The sequence below is a fragment of the Columba livia genome, chromosome 1 (genome assembly GCF_036013475.1).
Source record: "Columba livia isolate bColLiv1 breed racing homer chromosome 1, bColLiv1.pat.W.v2, whole genome shotgun sequence".
Classification (NCBI taxonomy): domain Eukaryota; kingdom Metazoa; phylum Chordata; class Aves; order Columbiformes; family Columbidae; genus Columba; species Columba livia.
In genome coordinates this window covers 172270425-172289972 of record NC_088602.1, presented here as the reverse complement: position 1 = coordinate 172289972, position 19548 = coordinate 172270425, and the positions used below count along the sequence as shown (strand labels likewise).

The following is a 19548-nucleotide window of genomic DNA, read 5'->3' as shown; positions in this document are numbered from 1 at the left end:
AACTCTGGTGCTCTGCTTGTGCTTCAGTCTTCATTTTCCCCAGAAAAAAAGGCATAACCTAACTTCCCCAGGAGGAGCAAACCTACACTATTGAAATTACCAGGTAGTATTAATAGTTCTAAACCAAAGGAGGGAAGTATTATTCAATACAGTGCATCACGTAAATTGTGGCATTTATTGCCACAGATTGTAGAGAAGGGCAAAAACATAAATGTACAGATTTACAGAAAATAAGTGGCTCTTAAATATAATTGTTCAAATACAATCTCCATTTCAACAAGTCCCTAGATCATTGCGGGGAACAGTTTCTGTAAGGAATGTTAAGAGAAGGCTCATTTTGTTTCTTTCCTTCCTGCCTATTTTCTGTAAATAGATCTTATTGGCACTCTCAGCTAGAGGACGCTCTGCCAGATGTGCCTGTTGCCTGGCCCTGTACACTACTGTAGTGCACTTATGTGCGTTATAGCTTCTTTAGTATGATTTCTTGGCAAAAGCACATTTGCTTCAAAACCGGCTTGTTTCTACCAGTGGCATCTGTCTGAACTACAAAATGAGCAAACCTGCTGTCTGAAGCTGCTTCAGCACTTGCTTCCTAACTGATCTTCACCTGGGGTGCTGCTTAGTAACTTGTCTGGGCTGTCGTCACATCAAGCAGCCACATTAATTACCGTCTTCTCATATTAGTACTCGTATAACCAGGAATTTGTATACACAGATTCTGTGTAACTGTCTTCTATGGTGCAATTCCCTTCATTAATCTAGGAAAATATAGCCATGAGAGAGCAATATAAACTGCAATCTATTTTAATATGTATTTTAGAGCCAGAAAATATTAGTTTGTCTTGCTTATTTTCAAGCCACTAATTTTTACATATGCCAAATGGGTGCTAATTTCTTTTCATTTTTTAGCATTCCAGCTCATTTTTCTTTATATTCCAAAATACTTCCACTGATATGTAAGCCTGAAGTCAGCAATGATGTCATTTTTCCTAAGTTCTTACTCATAAAGGTGTTGGTATTTTTAAGTATTATTTCTGAAAATAACATAGAAAAGTTGATTGTCCTTATTCCTTTTCTGATTTCTTTGTGCTGCCGTAATTATTTGCTATCTTTCCTGGAGCGATTGTTTTAAATAGCCCCCCGTCAAACTTCTTAACTTTAACTGACAGGCCTTCTCAAGTCATCCTTGATTTCTTCCAGTGTTATCCATAGAATGATAATTCTTCAGTGTCTCAATGTTGGAGAAGCCCTGTTGACAACAGTGTCTGACTTTCTCTGCTTCATTAGTTACAGAATAATCCAACCATGTGAGGCACTTAAACACATGGCACATACACACGTTGCATATTGTGTGCATCATCTCAGAAACTGCATTGTGTGTTAATTCACTCACCTCTCACATCAGTGAACTTGGGAGGCTCCAAGAATCATTACAAGTTGCTTCTCTGACTTTTACTTTGGTCTCAGAATAATTTTGCATAAAGTTTTTCATGTGCCTCCTGAGTGCCATAGGTAATACATTATTTTGCATCTAGAGGCAGCAATTGATGCCAGACTTTTCTCAGGGTGCTTATTCCATCCTACGAATCAGAAAACTCAACATGGTTCTGCAAATGTAAGAGCTCAAACATTGTATCATTGACTTGCAGTTCTGGAGAAAGAATTTCATAAATAATTTCATTCTCCATTTCTCATTTGAATAAAACAGCCAACATTGGGATTCCGTGGAAGCAAAATTAATAAACAGGAAGGCAGAAGACCGCTTTCTGCAGTAACTTTTCAGCCTCATTCAACTGTCCTTAACTAAAAATACAGCAACCATGACAAACCCAAGGAGAAAATACACAGAACATGCCTAGCCTTCCTTTCAGCAAGAATACAGTTTGACACCAAACTAGAAGGAAACTGGCTTCGCTCTACTCAGTAATGTACACTATAATAATTGTTTTTACATTTATAGGTTGAAAACACCATATTCAGGAGTTTCACAATGAAAACTCTACCAAGAACACAAAGAGCACTAGCAAGTAAAAGAAGAAAAGGTTTATTTTATTTTCCAGTAAGCTTGTTTAAACATAGCTATAACCTTCAACTATTAAGAACAGCTTCAGTTGACTTATGGTGCTACCGTCGCTAGCATTTTCATCACACCTATAGCAAGATCCAAATGCAAATGTCAGATCAGCGAAAGCCACATTACAGCAAAAGGACAATGTCTGCAAGTAGGGGAAGGAAATGTCTTGCATCAATCTATTGCAACCCTTCTGTCTGTGGAATTGCTGAAGGGGTCTAAACAAGGGCAGGGAGGTGAAGGAATTAAAACGAGAGCTTCTATTTGCCTGTGAATTGCTCTGCTAATCTGTAAACAGTGTTTCTATACTGATCTGCTTGGATCTGTCAGCTTTCACAGATGATATACTCAATAGGCGGTACATTTTAGTCAATGCAGTAATAACACAAAAAGGGAATGCAGCCTTCAAATGATTTAAGTGATGCTTGTGATTTGTCATTTCACAGCTTTATGCAATGTTCTTGTTCCTCTCCCTTGCTTTTATCAGTTAGTGTCAGGCTGGGTAGATTTCTGCAGTTCCCAGCTGACTCACCAGAGAAGGGTCCGCCTTCGGCATGTATCAATTTGATCCCCAGCCCTGACAAAAAACCAGCCTCATGAAGGGTGACGATCTGTAATGCACTTTATGAGAATGAGAGGTAAAAATACTAAAATTCAGAATAAATGTTTGTTTTTCATCTGCGTCTCCTCCCCGCAGCCCCACTTAGGAGCATGCTTCTCCTGTCTGGTAGCTGCCACAGTCCGGATTGAGGGATGTTTTAATGCAAGGATAGGCATGAATTTCAAGCAAAAGATCAAAATGGCACCCTTTTTAATTTTTTAAAGAATAGAGCTAATTAACCTTTTTATCAAACTACACACATCTTCAAATGACTTAGATGGGAAATATATTGGTTTAATTAAGATTTCACAGGGAGACACAGTTGCAAACACTTGGAACTGAGAGGAAGCGGGATCTTTATGAGGAGAGTGCTCAATGTTTTACAACTCCCCCTGTCTCTTTGTTGTTTGCACTTCAAATGGAGCCCGTTTTCATCTGTCTCTCTTGTGCTCATAAAAACTGATTTTATCATGAGTTTCAATTAAGCTATTAAAAACTTCAATAATGAGATTCCTCTTTTGCCTTTGTGTGTTTCTTCCTCTGTCAGAGTTGTACTGTGACATTGGTTACACGGCAGCATACATTGCTTTGCTTTGTTTTCCAAGTCGTTTGGATAATCCTCCTGCAGTCATTACTTACTTTAACAGAAAACTTAGTCTCCATTTTCTTTAGCTGGGTCCCCACTTGGTTTGATTTTTGTAAGTCCGGGATTTTGCTGGGTATGCCATGATTTCTTCGGTTCCCTTGTATTTAATAAATGGTGAAAAGTTCAAGAGTGACAGCTTGAAGTTCTATATGCATACAAAAAGAACAACAAGAACAATACCAGCAGAGACTTCCCCCTCACTTCAGGAGCTCAGGAGTATTTCAGAGGTGTAAAAAGATGTACTACAGTGACATGGCGCTATGATAAAATTAATTATTTTTGGGGTAATAACACACAGGACTTCTACATTGACGAATAATATACTCTTAATGTTCAGATCTAGTTATTTATCCAGTACCCTAAGATCCTAAAAGGGCAAGATGTGCTAGGAATAAAAATATGTCAAAGTAGTTGAATCATAACTTAAACAAGTTATTAGCCTAAAAGATCCTTCTCTGACCAAACAAAAAAAGAGGAAAAAAATTGGTAGATGTTCGCATATAAATAATATTCAAATCGAGCCATTGAGAGTATAAAGGCCTGAAGCCTGCATATAGCCATGCATTAATTTCCTGTCTTTTGCTTTTGTTTCTCAGTTAATGTCAGACAAATCATGTCATATGAATGAAGCTAACACTGTTTAGGTCTTAGTGTTAATAGACAAGACATCAACATTTGATTCTTGCATTCTGTGCTTCAGTTCTTGAGCCAGCTCCATGTGATTAGTGCAGCAATGCTGCATAAATAACAGATTTTTCGTCTGCTTGTAAGATTGACATCTCTAATGCAAAACAAACATTATTTTTGGCTGGATAGTTGAGAGTTTTTTATCTTAGGCCAAATGGAAAGTTTTGTTTTGCCCAAAAATATTTTATTGTTTAAGGTGTTTTTACCTTTTATTCAAATCAAAGTACATTTTGAGATAAAGAGCTCGTTTAAGCTGAAAAATCAGAACATTTTGTATTGAAAGTACTTAAACAATTTTAAATGGCAAAAGAGTGATTTAATAGAAATTCACAGAACAGCTTCATTGTTCTCTGTAACTTTTTGGACAAAATCTATTACTAAATACTTTTTTTTTCAATATCAGATATTTCACTATTATCAATAAAATTTTGCCCATTTCTATTTGTAACACCTGTGCTTATTTGAGGGACACAGATGGAACCTGAGCGATCTGGCTGCTTGTTCTCCAAATTCAACAATAATTGCGAGTTAAAACATTTTTTTTCTGCTGCTTTTGAGCAGCAGGCTGGAAAAATCACAGACCATTTGGCCACACTGAACCATGATTAAGGAAACAGAATCCCATCCAGATCTTCAAACAGGTACAAAGTCAAGAAAAGTGGTTTCTAACAAATCAAGGTGTGTGGATCTCACAGACTGACAGTGTCCAAGAAAAGGTGGGAGGAAAACAGTTTTTTGGGAGGCCAAGCCCTAGCCGGGACAGAATGAGCATGCAGCAGGGATAACAGTGTAGTTAATGTGTGGAGTTAATTACCACTGGGGTTGACACAGGTGAGGACATATGGGTGGACTTGCACTGCAAGGTGTGAGGGGGCACCTTACTGTGGTAACACAGCAGCGGCTTTTCAGCCTTTGCTCACCTCAGGAGAACACCTTAGTTGTAGGGGTTTTTTATTTTTATGGCATATATGTGGTCCCTAAATATTTTGCTGTCTGAAAGAGCAGTAACACAGGGGTTGGCCAGACAAATCCTCCCTGCTTTGGATAAGTCACTCTGTCCTGGCCACTCTGTCCTTCCACGATGCGCCCCTGCTAGGGACAAACCGATGCAACGACTAAATAGACAAATGTGCCTTTTCTGTGTTTTTACAAGAATCAGATTTTCATACCTCTTCACAACTTGGAAGACAGTACCCTGGTTCGCACTTATTGCAGAAACTGATGAAATCCTGGACTCTTTCTCATATCAACTCCTCTTGGCCTGTGCCTACACGGGCACAAAATCTCTGTTTGGTTACAGAGATACATCTTCGTGTGTGGGTGAGCTGTGTGTATGGAGCCATGGACTCTGTCACGGCAGGAGCAGGGCTCCACAGGTTTAAATGGTGATGGCTTATGAGCACCACTGTCACCCCATATTACAAAAGCGGGCACATTATAGTGGACTTTTGATGGCTTGCTCCTGGGGATCACTACTTGTGTCCAAAGGGGCCAGAGCTTTCCAGACAGGTGCATTAAAAAACTGAGTGTTGTGCAAGTTATGGGGTGCTCCAGCACATGACATACAGCTGGAGCAGCAAACACCCGTAGCATTCAGAGAAACTGCTCTAGAGCAGCTGCAACCCTCACAGTAAGAGAATAAAACCACACTAAGCTGAGTCCTACACCCAGCTCGATAAGCTACCATGCCTGTGAGTTCCTGAACACAGTTTGCGGTTTTCACCCTGAGGGCTTGATTGGCTGCGCTTCACAAAGGAGAGGCAAAGATGCCGTGGCAAAGACGCGTGTCCCACATGGCTCTGCAGACTTTGGCCCTTGCTAAGCACTTGCACTGAAGACAGGAGGTGAGTTGATTATCTTGTTATGAGACTCGTGCCATTCCCCGCTGCTTCGTCTCAGCACAGATCACGAAACAGCAGAGTGCAACCACCTGCCTCAAAGGTATGGATCTGCTTGGCTGCTTGCTTCTTTCACTATGAAGTTTCAAGGGTAGATGCGTTGGCTAAATTAGCATCACATTTTCTGCAGAGTTAAACAAGTAAGGTTTTAGCTGCAAGGCTCAGGATTTAGTATGTTTTCATTTCCGCTGCAGGTGCATCAAGTTTTTCTCCTTGTCAATGGGGGATCAGGACTATGCTCAGAAGGAGGGTATTTACTGGAACAAAGCAAAGAAAATAATGAGTGGGGATTTTTTTTTTTAGTTTTTTTTCAGTCAGAGGCACAAAGCAAAGAGATACCCAGATTTCTCAGAAACTTTTAAGGTTGCTCTGACAGAGGCCAGGCTATTGTGTCTCTACAACACCCAGTGTGATCATACCAACTAGGGCAAGGTACCTAGAAAGAAAAATGTTTCTGGCAGCTGTAGATCTGGCATCGTTGACCCTCCTTTTGGTGTCTCCTGTGGAGACCCTGGTGGGGTCTCGAGAGGCTAGGCATAAATATAATTTCTCCTCACTTGCTTTTTAATGTTCTTGTAAAGCTTTTTGATGCATTGTAAGCCTAAAATGCAGTATTGTTACAAGGCATTTCTTTAGAATGGAGTGCTGCAGAGGTATATGTCAAGGTTTGTGTGTGTTTCATAGGTGTTTGCATGCATAAAGGAAGTTCATAATGCTTGATTTGTCTTGCAGTTAACCTATGAGCAAAAGGGCATCAGTCTCCAATACATGACTTAGTAGCACTCTACCAGCACAAAATTTCCTTAGAAAAAAATAATAATCTAAATTATCTTCAGCAGCAGGAGAAGCTGTCACATTTATATTTGTCTGGAGAAGAAAGTTTTTATAATGACTGGGTTTTTAGTAAACAGGCATGGCAGAAGAGCTGGGTTTGGGGATGGGAAAGAGTTGCCTGCAGTTATATTTTGGCATAGAAGACTGTAGCTGATGCATCTAGCAATGCCAGTCATCCACTTGGAAATGTAAGGAGAGAGGCCCATGCTTCAGCCTCTGCACCCACATTTCTGAATAAAGCATAAACCCTGGCTATGATGTGATGGTGAAATGAGTTGAGGAAAAGACACGGAGAAAACATGTTCCCTTTGTAGCAGCTTGGAAACATGCTGTTGGTGTCCCAGTGAAGCAATTCCCCTTTCTTTTTTATCTAGTGACATTTACTTGTGTTTCTTTCTTGCATCCAAACTTGACAATCCCACAGATAAGAGATTAAACACAAAATAGCACTGTGTGTCATTCCCGTTTGTATCAAGGAAGCTAATAACCTGGACATGGATGGATAGGCAATGTGAAATGTACACATCTAAACTTAGCTTAGTTCCATTGTCTGGACTTTTAAATTGTTTTCATCTCTTAACACTCCCTTCAACACACTTCCTAAAATTGTTAATACTGAGGCGCCACCCTGGCCAAAAATTGGTCTTTCACAAGATGTAATTTTGTACAACTCCTAGAAAAAGAGAGATTTGCTGCTCACTTTAGCTGTCCATCCTGATCTCTTACATTAGTTTGCAGGAGGTATAACGTGCCTGCAAGCTTGTCTGGTTTTTATGTTGTAGCCATTAATCTAATAGAATACATGACTTTTCTCTTCAAACTTTGTCTTCATTTAGCTAGTGACACAGAATTTCTTATTTTTCCCCATACTTACCTTCTACACTTGCAATCATATGCTGCTGCCTCTTGGTTTTGCTGATTCAAGGGCAACAGCGGTGAGGATGCCCTCCGTACAATGTTATACTTTGCCTTCCCCATCAATTTGCAGCGTGACAGCAGCTCTCCGTGGCCACAAGCCTATCTGAAAGTTTGGCAGGCAAGAGGCTGCTATTAAGCCACAGGTGTGGAGCTACTGCTGTAGGCAGTCCCTTTTGGTTTATTCTTACTGCCTGACATAATGAAAATGATCTTCATTCCCTTCACTATGTTTCCTCCCTGAGCAGTATTTTCACTTGAAATTCTCCTCTTAGTGGAGCGGTAAGATATATGCCATAAAATACACTCACTGGCAAAGTTCAGCCTCTGATATTAGTCAGAAGAGGCTACCCACTGTGGCTGAGAAAATGCCCTGTGTTTTGCCAGTAATGAAATATTGCTATCAATGCTTGCCATGCCTATGTCTTTGGGGTTCATTTTAGTTTCTTTAGTTTTTACAATATAATAAGGTCCTGTCTTCCACTACCTTTCTCTCTTCTCTCCAGAGTCTGGTTTTGGTTTAAGAGGAACGTAGCTATTCTGTCTGCTTTCAGTTCCTCAAATTGCTATGCACGATATAGTGATTGTGACACACTTGATCTGAAGATCAGGGCTAGCTGACAGCCGTATTCCAGCCAGTGTAAAAGGTATCCATAAGCCACTTGATATCTGTCAAAAAGCTTTATTTTGCAGCTCCCTGGAAGGAAATTTCTGAGTCTTTTCAGCTTATTTTTCCACCATTCTTTGTACATTTGGGCAGCAGCAAAGGAAGTATATTACCATCCAGGATTTTATGGCAGTTAACCTTGCCTTTCCTTTATAAGCTTTTTGTCTTACTGTCTACACACATTTTTGCCTATTGATGGGCATTTTCCCCATTTGCCCTTAAGATAGGTGAGCATGAATGCTCTCACTTTATAACCATAATCTGGCCCACGTAAGTGGATGTAATTACACTGAGATGACAGAAGCGCTAAAGCCTTAATAGCTTAACTAACTTGACAATCTGTGAAAATGAACCAGCCTTCTGAGAGTGCAGCTTTATGTCTTTCCTGTGTCCCATTCCATTTGAATGTCTCCGTGTATGGCTTCACTGCACTTTTTAGATGTGTCCTACAGTGCGGAGAAGTGAAGTGACTTGCCCAGGGGTGCACAGCAAGTCTTCAGCTGAGCTGGGCTTAGAAACTGGATTCTTGTTTCTTCATCACTAGACAAGGCTGCATTGTTTCTGCATTCTATAGTGACAGTTAAGTGTTAAATATTATTTCAAATCAGCACTTTAAAAATAAAAAAAAAAAACAATTTACAAACGTGAGTAGAATCGGTAGTGGTATTAGCTAAGCTAACAAGTTTATGTACTGTAGACTTAATGCTTCAAGGTACAAACCGAATCCCCTGACATAGCATTTCTAGTGGGTTGATGCTTTACTCAGATGCTTCTGATGTTTGGTCACTACTGTCCCACAGCTGTCAGGTTTACCCAGCTGGGTAATCTGGGTGAGAGGAAGGGCATCTTAGTTTTCTTTTGGCTTTAGCCCAGAATGCTGTCTCTGAAGTGTAGTTGCTGTAAATACTGGTTCTAGAAAGATTTCAAATAGATGAAAATGCAAAAAGTGGAAAGCTCTTCCTGTAGCCTTAAATTTTAAAAATTGTTCTGCTCATTAGAGAACCATGCTAAAGGACCATTTAAATAACATCTAAGCAGGGGAGACTAATGTTTGAGGAATAAGCTTGCTTAGAATGGACACATTATCCTGGCACTAAGATCACAGGTCAATACTGCGAAATACTATGAGATGAAAGAAAATGACTGAAACGCCTAAATTAACAGTATGCACCAACATATGATGAAACTCTTGTTTTCCCTCTCTTGGAGCTCCAAGATCCACCCTTTCTCCCTCTCCCTGACTCTATAACCTTTTTTACATATGGCTTTGTCTTTTTGGAGAAGCGTACAGTACTAATTACATGCCGTTCTTTTCCCTGAGACACTTTATGCCTCGCGTTCCCTAGGCTTTCTTTTTTAGTTCCCCAATATTTTTTTAGTATCTTGTCATGGTAAATCCACCAGTAACCCTTAGAGTACAAACTTTAACCCTCAGAACTCTGGGGTTCCTTTTTTATTTAAAAAAAACCTAGCTACATAAATAACATAATGTTTCCAGGTCATAGCCACTCCAAGCTACAGCTGAATTCTTGCACAGGAGAAACAATCCAGAACCCTGCAATTATCTTAGGATGTAGACAAACTTCTGAAGTGGTCTCTGTGTGTGAATGTGCCCTGGTAATTGTTTTGCATGCAGAAGTGTATAGCGTATAGGGGTAAGATACTGGAGACATACTGTCTGAGTGTTTGTACACAGTATCTGCTGTACCAGTTCAGACTATTAGTCTGTCGCATCCAGTATGCTACCCGAACAGCGGTCAAAACATAATGGTTCTGAGAAAGGTGACCAAATCCTCTATCAATCAAGTGTGGAGTGCTCTATGCAGGGATGGAACAAACACTTTAGAACTCTAACATGGTGATTAGTTTACAGCTTCAGGTTGTATTATCAAGTTTCAAGCTGTATTATCATTACACTAACAGAAATAATGCTGTTGTTGAGCCATTACATGCTTGGATTCTCCTTTCTTGGTAGTCCTGACAGTGTAACAGATCTTTGAGATTAAATCCATCAAAGCAAACAAAAATTCTCCTGATTTACTCTACCATCAAAGAGAACTGAATCTAGTCTGAAAATACTTTCCCATCTTGAGTAGAAGGTGAATCTTAATTCATTGAAGTCATCAAGTACTTTGACACTCTTAGTAGGAGGGGATGAATAGACATGCAATATTACATTGCTGAAAATTATATAAGCATTGTCATAATCATGTCATTACCTTCAGCAGAGGCCGTTTACAGCACTTGCATCCTTTGCCTACTGATTTGATATAGCGTATGTTGCTATCTCCTGTATCCCAAGTAATTACATGCCTTTAATGCTATCTTCTCCTTTTGCTGTAATGAGCCCATTCAATAATCAAAGCCTCTAAATGTTTGTGTTGTCAGATTAGCTTTAAATGCTGTTCAAGAAAATATTTTTCGTTTCCCGCGGCATCACAACAAGGCAGTTCTCAGTGGGGCTGATGCCGCTGCGCACAGAGTTTCATCACTCAGAGCCGCAGCTGCTTCCCTCTGTTTCCAACAGAAGTGAAGCCAGGCGACCCTGCTGAAAGATGGTGGTGCCAACTACTGAGAATCCTGGTGTGAAGTGTGAGGGCAAAAAATCATGGGCTCCACACAATCCAATATGAATTCAAGCGAAGCCATTTATTACAGAAACAAGCCTCCTTATATATGTAGTTATTTCCTGATCACGCGTCCACGCTCCAAGCATGCTTTAGCTGATTGGATATTGTCCATGTTCACGAGCTGTCCACGAGCCCGAGTCTCACTGCTAATAGGTCTTGTTAATCTTGTTGAGGCCCTGTTATTATAGAATTGCCTCACTCCCAAAGCAGGTGGTGTTTTTCAGCCTTCACGCTGGCCTTGAGATTCCTTTGGCTAGTTCAGGAATAAATCTCCATCTAATAGAAACCCATCCACACAACAACCTCAAGAAAATCCCTCAAATCTCCCACAGTGAAGTGAGGAACATTTTGAAAGGGCCATTCTAGCTGTGGGCAGCTCAGGTATCTTGCAAGCTCTATTTGTAGCATCATCTGAAGGAACAAATTAAACACCAGGGGGGTTTTAAGGGATTTTTTTTTTAATAAGAAATGTCATAGAGGTAAAAAAAATCTTGGAAAAATCGTTATATGTTGTCAATGCAAGGTTCTGTGATCTTTAAGTAGAATGAAAATCTGGACTAATCCATTATTGAGGCTATAGAAAAAAAAGAAAATATCAAACCCAAAGTGTCAAGTTTCTTAAAGCACCCATATTTAAGAGTCATTTTACTTAATTAGTTAGTTAATAGGTTTACTTGTAACTTGTCAGGAAAATCATTATGTGCCCTTACAGTTAGTGCTGTAATTCTTAATGTACGCCGTGCTTCTCAAACATAGCAAAACCACCGAATCCTTATTTTAAGTGCAAAACTCAGATAATTGTAAGTACATAGACATGACAAGTATCTCCATAATATATACTAATTAGTTTTATTTTTATTTTTCAACTAGTTTTCAACACTGTTCTGATTTGCTCCCCTTGACTGTTGAGGTCACTGTAGGAAATGGGGTTGAAGCAACGACAATATGGTGTCTGTAGAAGTTAATAATTCATTAATAACTGCAATTGCAGAATGGGTTTAGAACTATTTTCTTAAATCTCCAGGGCTTCTGAGGGTGAGCTCTTTAAGCATCCTGAGCTTTATTATTAATTAGTCTTTTTCAGAAAGGCTTCAACTGACTTTCAGGCACTGTTGACACAGGATGCTCTCCACTGACAGAGGTTATGTCTTCATTGCCAAAAACAAGCAGTGCTTTAAATTCAAGTGGTTTTCTCCAGGTATATTCCTCAGTGCAGAATCTCAGGGAACAGAAAGCATTGGTGATTTTATAGCAATGTGGCTAGCTGTGCTCAATACATCTGCCAGGAAGGTACCTCAAATAGTTACATCAAGTTAATAATTCCATTACGAATTTACTATGCAGTAGCTGTCTTGATTTAAATAAAATAAAACCCTAAACAAAACAAAAAACCCCAACACAACTGAACACGTCAGTTCTTGAGGTGCAAGCAAAGTCATAGCAGAAGAAAACCCATGCCTCAGCAAGTTCTCATTCTAAAGAGAAATGAAAACGAATGGTGGGAGGGAGAAGGCAGGAAAGATGAAGGGCTTGTTTGAATGAGGAGCTCTCCCAGTGGTGTTGTACCAGGGAAGTTGTTTCAGGACAGTTCTTTGAATAATCATTGGTACTCCAGAATAAGGGGTCCTTTTTCTGGCTTGATTTCTATCTCTTTGGTAGTGCGTCAAAGCTCCCCACACCTGCTTTAACTACATTATTACTGTCTCGCAGTAACAAATCATCAGGGTTACCACTTTCAACTGAAGAATTCCCTTCCTCTCCACAGCCAGCTAAAGAGCTTTTACCATGTTTTGTATACCATAACTTGCACAGATACCAGCAGTGGTAGCACACTTGTAACCACTGCTTTGAGTTTTCTAAGCGCTTTGTCATTTCATCTGGTAATTTAGGGGAGATTTCTAAAGAAATCCTCAGTACTTCAGGAGGTGGTGGTAGTGACTCAGAGAGAACCAAGCCCTTTCCTCTGAGTCAATACTGAATGATATGTCCTAGCACATTCCTTGCACTTGAGACCCGTAACTGTAGGTTGATAGCCTGCGGTCATCAATTATCCTTCAGCTAATTGCATATGTCTAAAGGTGTTTGCCCTGATAGCCCAGGCAGATTTCAGTTTGCCTTCTGCACATCTGACATTTTGATTTTAATTGGACAGTTGGTTCTTCTGCTCATAACCTGCTGTGCACTGCTGAAAAGCACCGGAGGATGGATTTCATTGTTAGGTGAAGGGATAGATACCTTTGTGTACCTCAGTAAGTGTGCCTTGGAATGGACTCACTAATGAAAAAAGGGAAAGCAGCAGCCAAACTGGAGGCACCCTCCAGGGTAAAGCTGGGGTCAGAGGACACAGTCATCATATTTTAACATTCAGGTTTACCAGCTCAGCTAACCCATCCCAGAGGGTCCCAGAGAAGCGTTATTCTCAGTGAGGCTGCAGCAAAAAATGAGCTCATAAAAGGTGTTCTTAATTAAAGTGCTGGGTAGTTTTAGCAAGAGAAGCCAAAGGAGCAGCTGTAATCCTTTAAAAAACTCCCAGGAGAAACTGCAGAACTGTGTGGCCACTGCCCAGAGCTGCTGCATCCCCCTCAGGATACCAGAAATATAAAGTGAGTCTGAATTTACTACATGATTTGTGAAACACATTGGGCGTCTCTTGAGGTGAGCAGTGGTTATTTTCTTAATGAATTACTGCTGTTTTGAACAGTTTCAGTTTGGTATGTTTAGTTTTACTTTTTTGTTTGAAATGTTTTCTAGCTTTTGAGCAGGGTGTTGTTTTGAAATGTTGTTCTCCTGTTCAGTCTAAACAATCCTGGCATGACATTTTTTAAGAGGGTGGTTTTGAATGCATTAACGCTATGCAGCCTGAGATGCCTAATTGACTTCAGCTCAGGAAGGGCTGAGCATTTACGCCTTCCCTTGACCAGCTGCAGAGATGAGTCAAGTCAAACCACTTTCAGACAGAGCAACCAGGGAAATAGTATCCCAAAATTCAGTGAATGCTTTGGGGATTAGCTGCTTTTACAAAGATGATCACTTCATGAAATATAACTTTTTTTTTTTTTTTAACTGAAATAAAAAACAAGGCTCATCCTCAAGACAAAAAGACATAGCCTACTGTAATCAAATATAGCAATGGCAATGAAACTGAACATTGCTGTTCCTTAAATCTGATAGCAAATAAAAGTAGATATAAGTAGAAGAAACAGATAGAAAATGGAATAGAAAACAGAAGTGCAGTGAGCACAGGGTTTTGTTTTTTTCATATGAAAGCAGAATTGCAGCACCGAAAATGTTTTTAGATCTATTCAATTTGGATAAAAATCATCCCATTCATCATAGAATGAACAATACCTATTTTGAGGAATTAAATCTCCTTGCAGCAGTGCATGGGCCTTGTTTAAGTCTTGTGGCAAGTAATTATTGCCATTGGCAGGTTTCTCACCGCAGAGCCCTTACCACATTCATGATGTGTCTTCAAGAGTAAGAGCTGCATAGTTCCAACAGTTTGCAGCTCTCAAAACTTTATTCTGCAGACTTTCTAAGGTATGCAGAAGAGGAGCACCTTCTGAAAGGCTCTATGAAGTACACGACATATAGCATTTTCAAGTGTCTAGCCTGGTAATTTTTTCCACGGTGTCTAGCCAAGTAATTTTTTTTCCACTCTGGAATATTCTTCCTCCTTCCTTTTTTTTCCCTTTTCTTTTTTTTTTTTTTTTCTGAATTCTATCTACAAATAATCATTTTTTAAAATTTACATAATGAGGATATTAGGCATACAGAAGTCAAGAAATAATGATTGTAATGCTAGCCTCATTTTAGTGTGTGTTTTGGTAATATGCAGCTGTATAATTGGAGTCTAGTACTGTCAATATCATCTTTTTTCTTTTTACAATCCTCTAGGATGCATATTGAAAGGAAATCTCAAATCATTTAATGCAGATCTTCTACCTAAATGATTTTCCATATGTCTTTGATCTAGATATGCACATAATTTATATCATTGCCAGAATGAGACTGATGTTCCATTAGAGTAGTCACTGCAGAAAAATCAGGTTACATTCTCAACTTGTATAATTTCAAAAGTTAACCCTGACATGAGCAGGGGCTTGAACTGCATCATCTTCACAGATCCCTTTTAATCTAATTATTGTATGTTTCTATAAACAGTTCTAACCGGTTGGTTTTTGTTAAGTTGCACCATATGGAAGAATACTGTTTGCTTCAGGAAGGAAAGACAGTGAAATGGTAAGGAAAAAACATGTAACATAGAAACATAATAACCAATCCAACAGATGTCAATATGATATAAATTCCCCAAATTTTTAAATTATTCTTTTTTTTGCTTTCAACTCCTTTTCATGAGGTGATTCCTAGATGATCACACTGCTTTCAGCACAGTGTGTTCAGGAGCATAACTGCAGGTACAGCTGTGCAGGATGTTTTATTGTGTTACGGAAGAAATAGCATGTTGTCCTCCCCTCATAAACTATAATATGATGTTGAATGCGACAGCTGGCTTCTCTAAATGCGTACACACCCATTTCTCAGCCCAAGAACAAAGTTGAGGTAAAACAATTGTGCTGTCATGGTTAAGTGAGCTTGTGGGACCAAAGCCAGTTCTCAGGGGATCTGTGAATGGGTTTGCAGCTGCTGCAGATCATGTTGTACCTCTGCCCTGATTACCTGTGCTGTGATGTAACCAGTACATCCAGAATTCCCACTGCTACTCAAGACACTCATGGGTTATACAGATTTTGTGTGGAGTCTCCACTTGTTTCATCACCAGTTCCAATGGCTGCTAGACCTTTATGTACCTCAATAAGTGCGCCTTGGAGAGGACTCACTAATAAAAATCGGATTTCCATCTCATTCCTTTTTATCTTCTGTACAAAGCCAATACATGCACGGTGGGTAAGTTGGAATTGCAATAATATGCCTGTGGTTGCTACCCAAAGAAATGTAAGAATACATTTACTCTGAACTTTTTGAACCAGAATTACATTTGTTTCTTTATTTAATAGAACAGAATCTGCGTAGACTAGGCCCAATGTTTAGGATTTTGGATAATGAAGCACAGGAGACTTAATATGAATACAAATGTCAGGAATGTGCACTTTTGTTTCCATTAAAGCAATTTAACTTGGAGATTTAAGTACCGCCATTCAGTGGTTTGTACGCAAACTGTGGCACTGAGAAAAAAGTGACTGAAACTGAAAGAGACAATGTCCAGCCTATATTCACTCACCAGGGTTAATTGAGTGTGGTATCACTGACTTGCAGAATAGAGGCAGGGGGAGGATCTGCAGTACTTTATGCAATAAGAAAATCTTAATAATTTAAAGAACACAATAATTTGGACATGACCAAAATATAACTCAGTGCCTTTTACCAATGCGACACACTGCTAGTCTGATGCTCTGGGTGCAAAAACATTGTTAGCTCTTTGCAAAACTAAACCTGACTGGCTTTAGCTTGAGGCAAGATACCAGAGCTCTGTTTGCCCAACCCAAATATTTCATCTCCTCAAGAAAAAGTTCTTGTGTCTCCACCTTCAGTTAAAAGCACTGAATCCGTGTAACATAGCTATGCGTATCTCATGAAGTATCTTTTATGTTTCCCTCTTCACCCTCAGAAAACATTTCCTGTGAGGCATTTGACTAGGGTCTTTGACTCCATACTGAGCTGTTTTTTTCTTAAATGAGAGCTAAGTCAGTGTCTTTGTCCAGAATTTCAAACCCAAGCACTTGAACTGAGGCTCCTAAGCCTCAGAGGTGACCATGTACTGTATTAAAATGGCTTAATGCTTAAAGTTGCTAAATATGCATGGGTCGAACAGACTTCAGGATGAGCTATAAGAAGTCAGGCTCTCTGCAAATTTGCACTTTAAACTGGAGGTATGACCAGGAGTGAAGGAGCACAGTGTTAGGCCAGATCATACTTTGAGAAGTTGCCTTGTATTCTTTCCATGGAAATCTTTAAGTAGGTGGTTCACCACTGCTGCTGTTTGACTAAGTATAAACTCCAATTGACACCTGCTCATGGGTGCTCCTTGTCACCCACATGCACACAATACATGGACCTACCCTCCAAGTCTACACAGACCAAGTTATTCACAGTTGCTCAGATTTGTATTTACCAAAGAAAATAGAACACACACATCACCTGAGTACGCTCATGGGACCTCTGTCACTCCATTTAGGCATACTGCAAATGACCATCTTTCATTTATCCCTAGAGACACATGTCTTCAAACATCCTTTTGCTCAGATGTGTTCAGGCTTGCACGTAGAATGCCTGCTCCTGAATAAGGGCAGAAAAGACCCTTCACATGATGCTGCATTCACCCAGTCATGCATGTAATCCCGCTTTCTTGCACACATGCAGAGTCTGCTGTTTTCCACGTGTGTATTGTAGCAAATAATTTCAATCTCTTTCTTCCCATCCTGATTAACATGCAAATGTGGATAGCACATCAAGATTCAAAATACCCGTAGCAGAATTACTTCAGTCAACCTGAAATGTCGAATGACTCATTTACACCCTTTGCGCAGTGTTCCCTTTTTGCCACATGCAATCTATTGAATAGTCTGAAGGCTGTGTGGTTCCCTGCTGCAGAGCAGCAATCCATCACTTGCTCAGTGGGACTGTGATTATTTTTGCAAGGTGTACGGGGTTACGCAGGGAGGTTCCAGTTGGCCTCATTGCCACAAAAGTGCCCACGCTGCAGGAACGGGAAATGTAGGATGTCAGGCCTGGTCTACCTACAGAAACTTGATGTGTTTAATTAAGTCTTAGTCTGCATGTTAGTTCAGTAACCAATATTCCTACATCAGGGTATGATCTGGGAATTTTTACTCCGGATGATGAGAACCTATTCCAATTTGATGTAATTCATTTTTGGATTAAGATAAACAAGAATGAGTTGTTCCTACTTCAGAGTAAAAATGTCTACGTGTTAAATCATTCAAGAACTGCTGCTGCACTTTAATTTCAAAGGTATCATAATCCAAGTGAATTAAAAAATGCATAGACAAACATGAAATATGTTCCACACTTCTAGTTTAAATGGTACGATTACTGTGCAGAGACAAATCCCAGGAATAGTAACAAGCCGGCATTCACATTTACCTTATAATAAGAAGAGAAGTTGGATTGAGTGTTGGAATTGCATCTTTAGGTATATGAATTATTGTAACTGATTGCTTTTAAAACCCTTTCAGAAGCATTCCCAAATGCAGATGCACATAAGGTTAATTTATGGAAAGGCTGTTTTGTGGCACTTAGGCCTTGTAAAAGGGGTTCTGTGTTTAAATGGAAGTTAAGCCATGAAGATCCATTAAGCAGAAAAAAACACAGTTAATACAACACAGGGGCTCAGAAGGTAAATATCCAAGTGGTGACATCATGCAATGAAGCTACAGTAGTGCTCATTATACTACATGGCAGATACCACTAGTAGCATTTCAATTTCTCTGTCCTTGCTTGTATGTGAAGCTTTGTATATAAAGTGTATCAGATCTTCCCAGAACAGAGGTGGCTGTGAGCTGAAATTAGGTAAAACATGTCCAAGATAAGAGGGCTCTGAGAACCTAATTATCAGATACTCCATGTTTATGTTTAGATTATCATAGCTCAATGTATGTTGAACCAGACTTTTCTATTTCATTCTTTCATAAAAGCACAAAAGAAGAGGAAAAAATATATAAGGGAAAATATGTGAGACAAACTTTTCAGTAAAAAAAACACATATTGTGCAGTCAGACGTGGCTTTGTACAAAAAAAGATTTATGGTTGAAAGGACAAAGAAATGTTACCTTTCTTACTGAGCTAAATGTAGTTCTACCCTTGTGCAAAATTGCATCTGTTAACACACAGTGTGATCTTAATACTACAGTTCCAGATTTTCCGCAATTATCTGTGCTGCCAGGATTAATATTGCACAAAAAATTACCGAGGAAAATAGCAGTTTCATCACTGATCTTGCTCTTCCTCCCATTTTACACAACATTTTACCAGCTGGCCTGATCAAAGAAACATGCAGTAGCTGATATGAAACAAAATATTATGTACCCAGAAGTAAATGCTAGCAGATTTTAGTACTATTTTGTTCATATATCCCACTCAAATCTATTGCTATACTGTAGAGTCCAATATAAGATTAGAAACTATTTTTACTAGGGTGGATTAATGCCTTCATGTAATGAATTCTCATTACATCTATGCTATGCCCAGAAATAAAGAAATTATAGCCTTCTGTTGCTCCCTTCATCCTTTCTGTATGAAAAGAGGAATTTCTTAACTGCTGTCGAAATGAACCAAAGACATAAGGTGAACCTACTCCTACTTCAGCACAAATATTTACAGATTTTTCTACATCTCCATTTTACATTGTGAAATGCATGATCATGCACAGACAAGAGGAATTTACCATTCCCATGCGCATCCAGTTGGTATTCATATGCAGATCTGCATGAACACCAGAATTGCTCAGCTCTCAGTTACAGTACAAGACCTCAGATTTGCAGAACTGTACATTTTTTGGAAATCTCTTTCTGATGGTCAAAACTGAATCTTAAGTATTCTTTCCTGTATCTAGATACCC

At 39.4% G+C, this 19548-nt stretch overlaps 1 protein-coding gene across 6 annotated transcripts in view; it reads left to right on the top strand.

The window, feature by feature from the left end:
* Positions 1 to 19548, top strand: part of GRAP2 (GRB2 related adaptor protein 2) — a 108376-nt gene that overhangs the window by 61598 nt on the left and 27230 nt on the right. Inside the window, exon 1 of one of the 6 annotated variants that reach the window (XM_021297921.2) lies at positions 5616 to 5849. The exons of 1 other annotated variant lie outside the window; for it this stretch is intronic. Coding sequence is in view for 3 of the 5 variants with exons in the window: in XM_065046845.1 (XP_064902917.1) it covers positions 15148 to 15191 (44 nt within the window). In the remaining 2 variants the exon portion in view is untranslated. Of the gene's footprint in view, positions 1 to 5615; positions 5947 to 14971; positions 15192 to 19548 lie in introns of those variants that run through there. 4 more of the 6 variants (XM_005510082.4, XM_065046845.1, XM_021297924.2 and 1 more) reach the window with 4 other exon arrangements.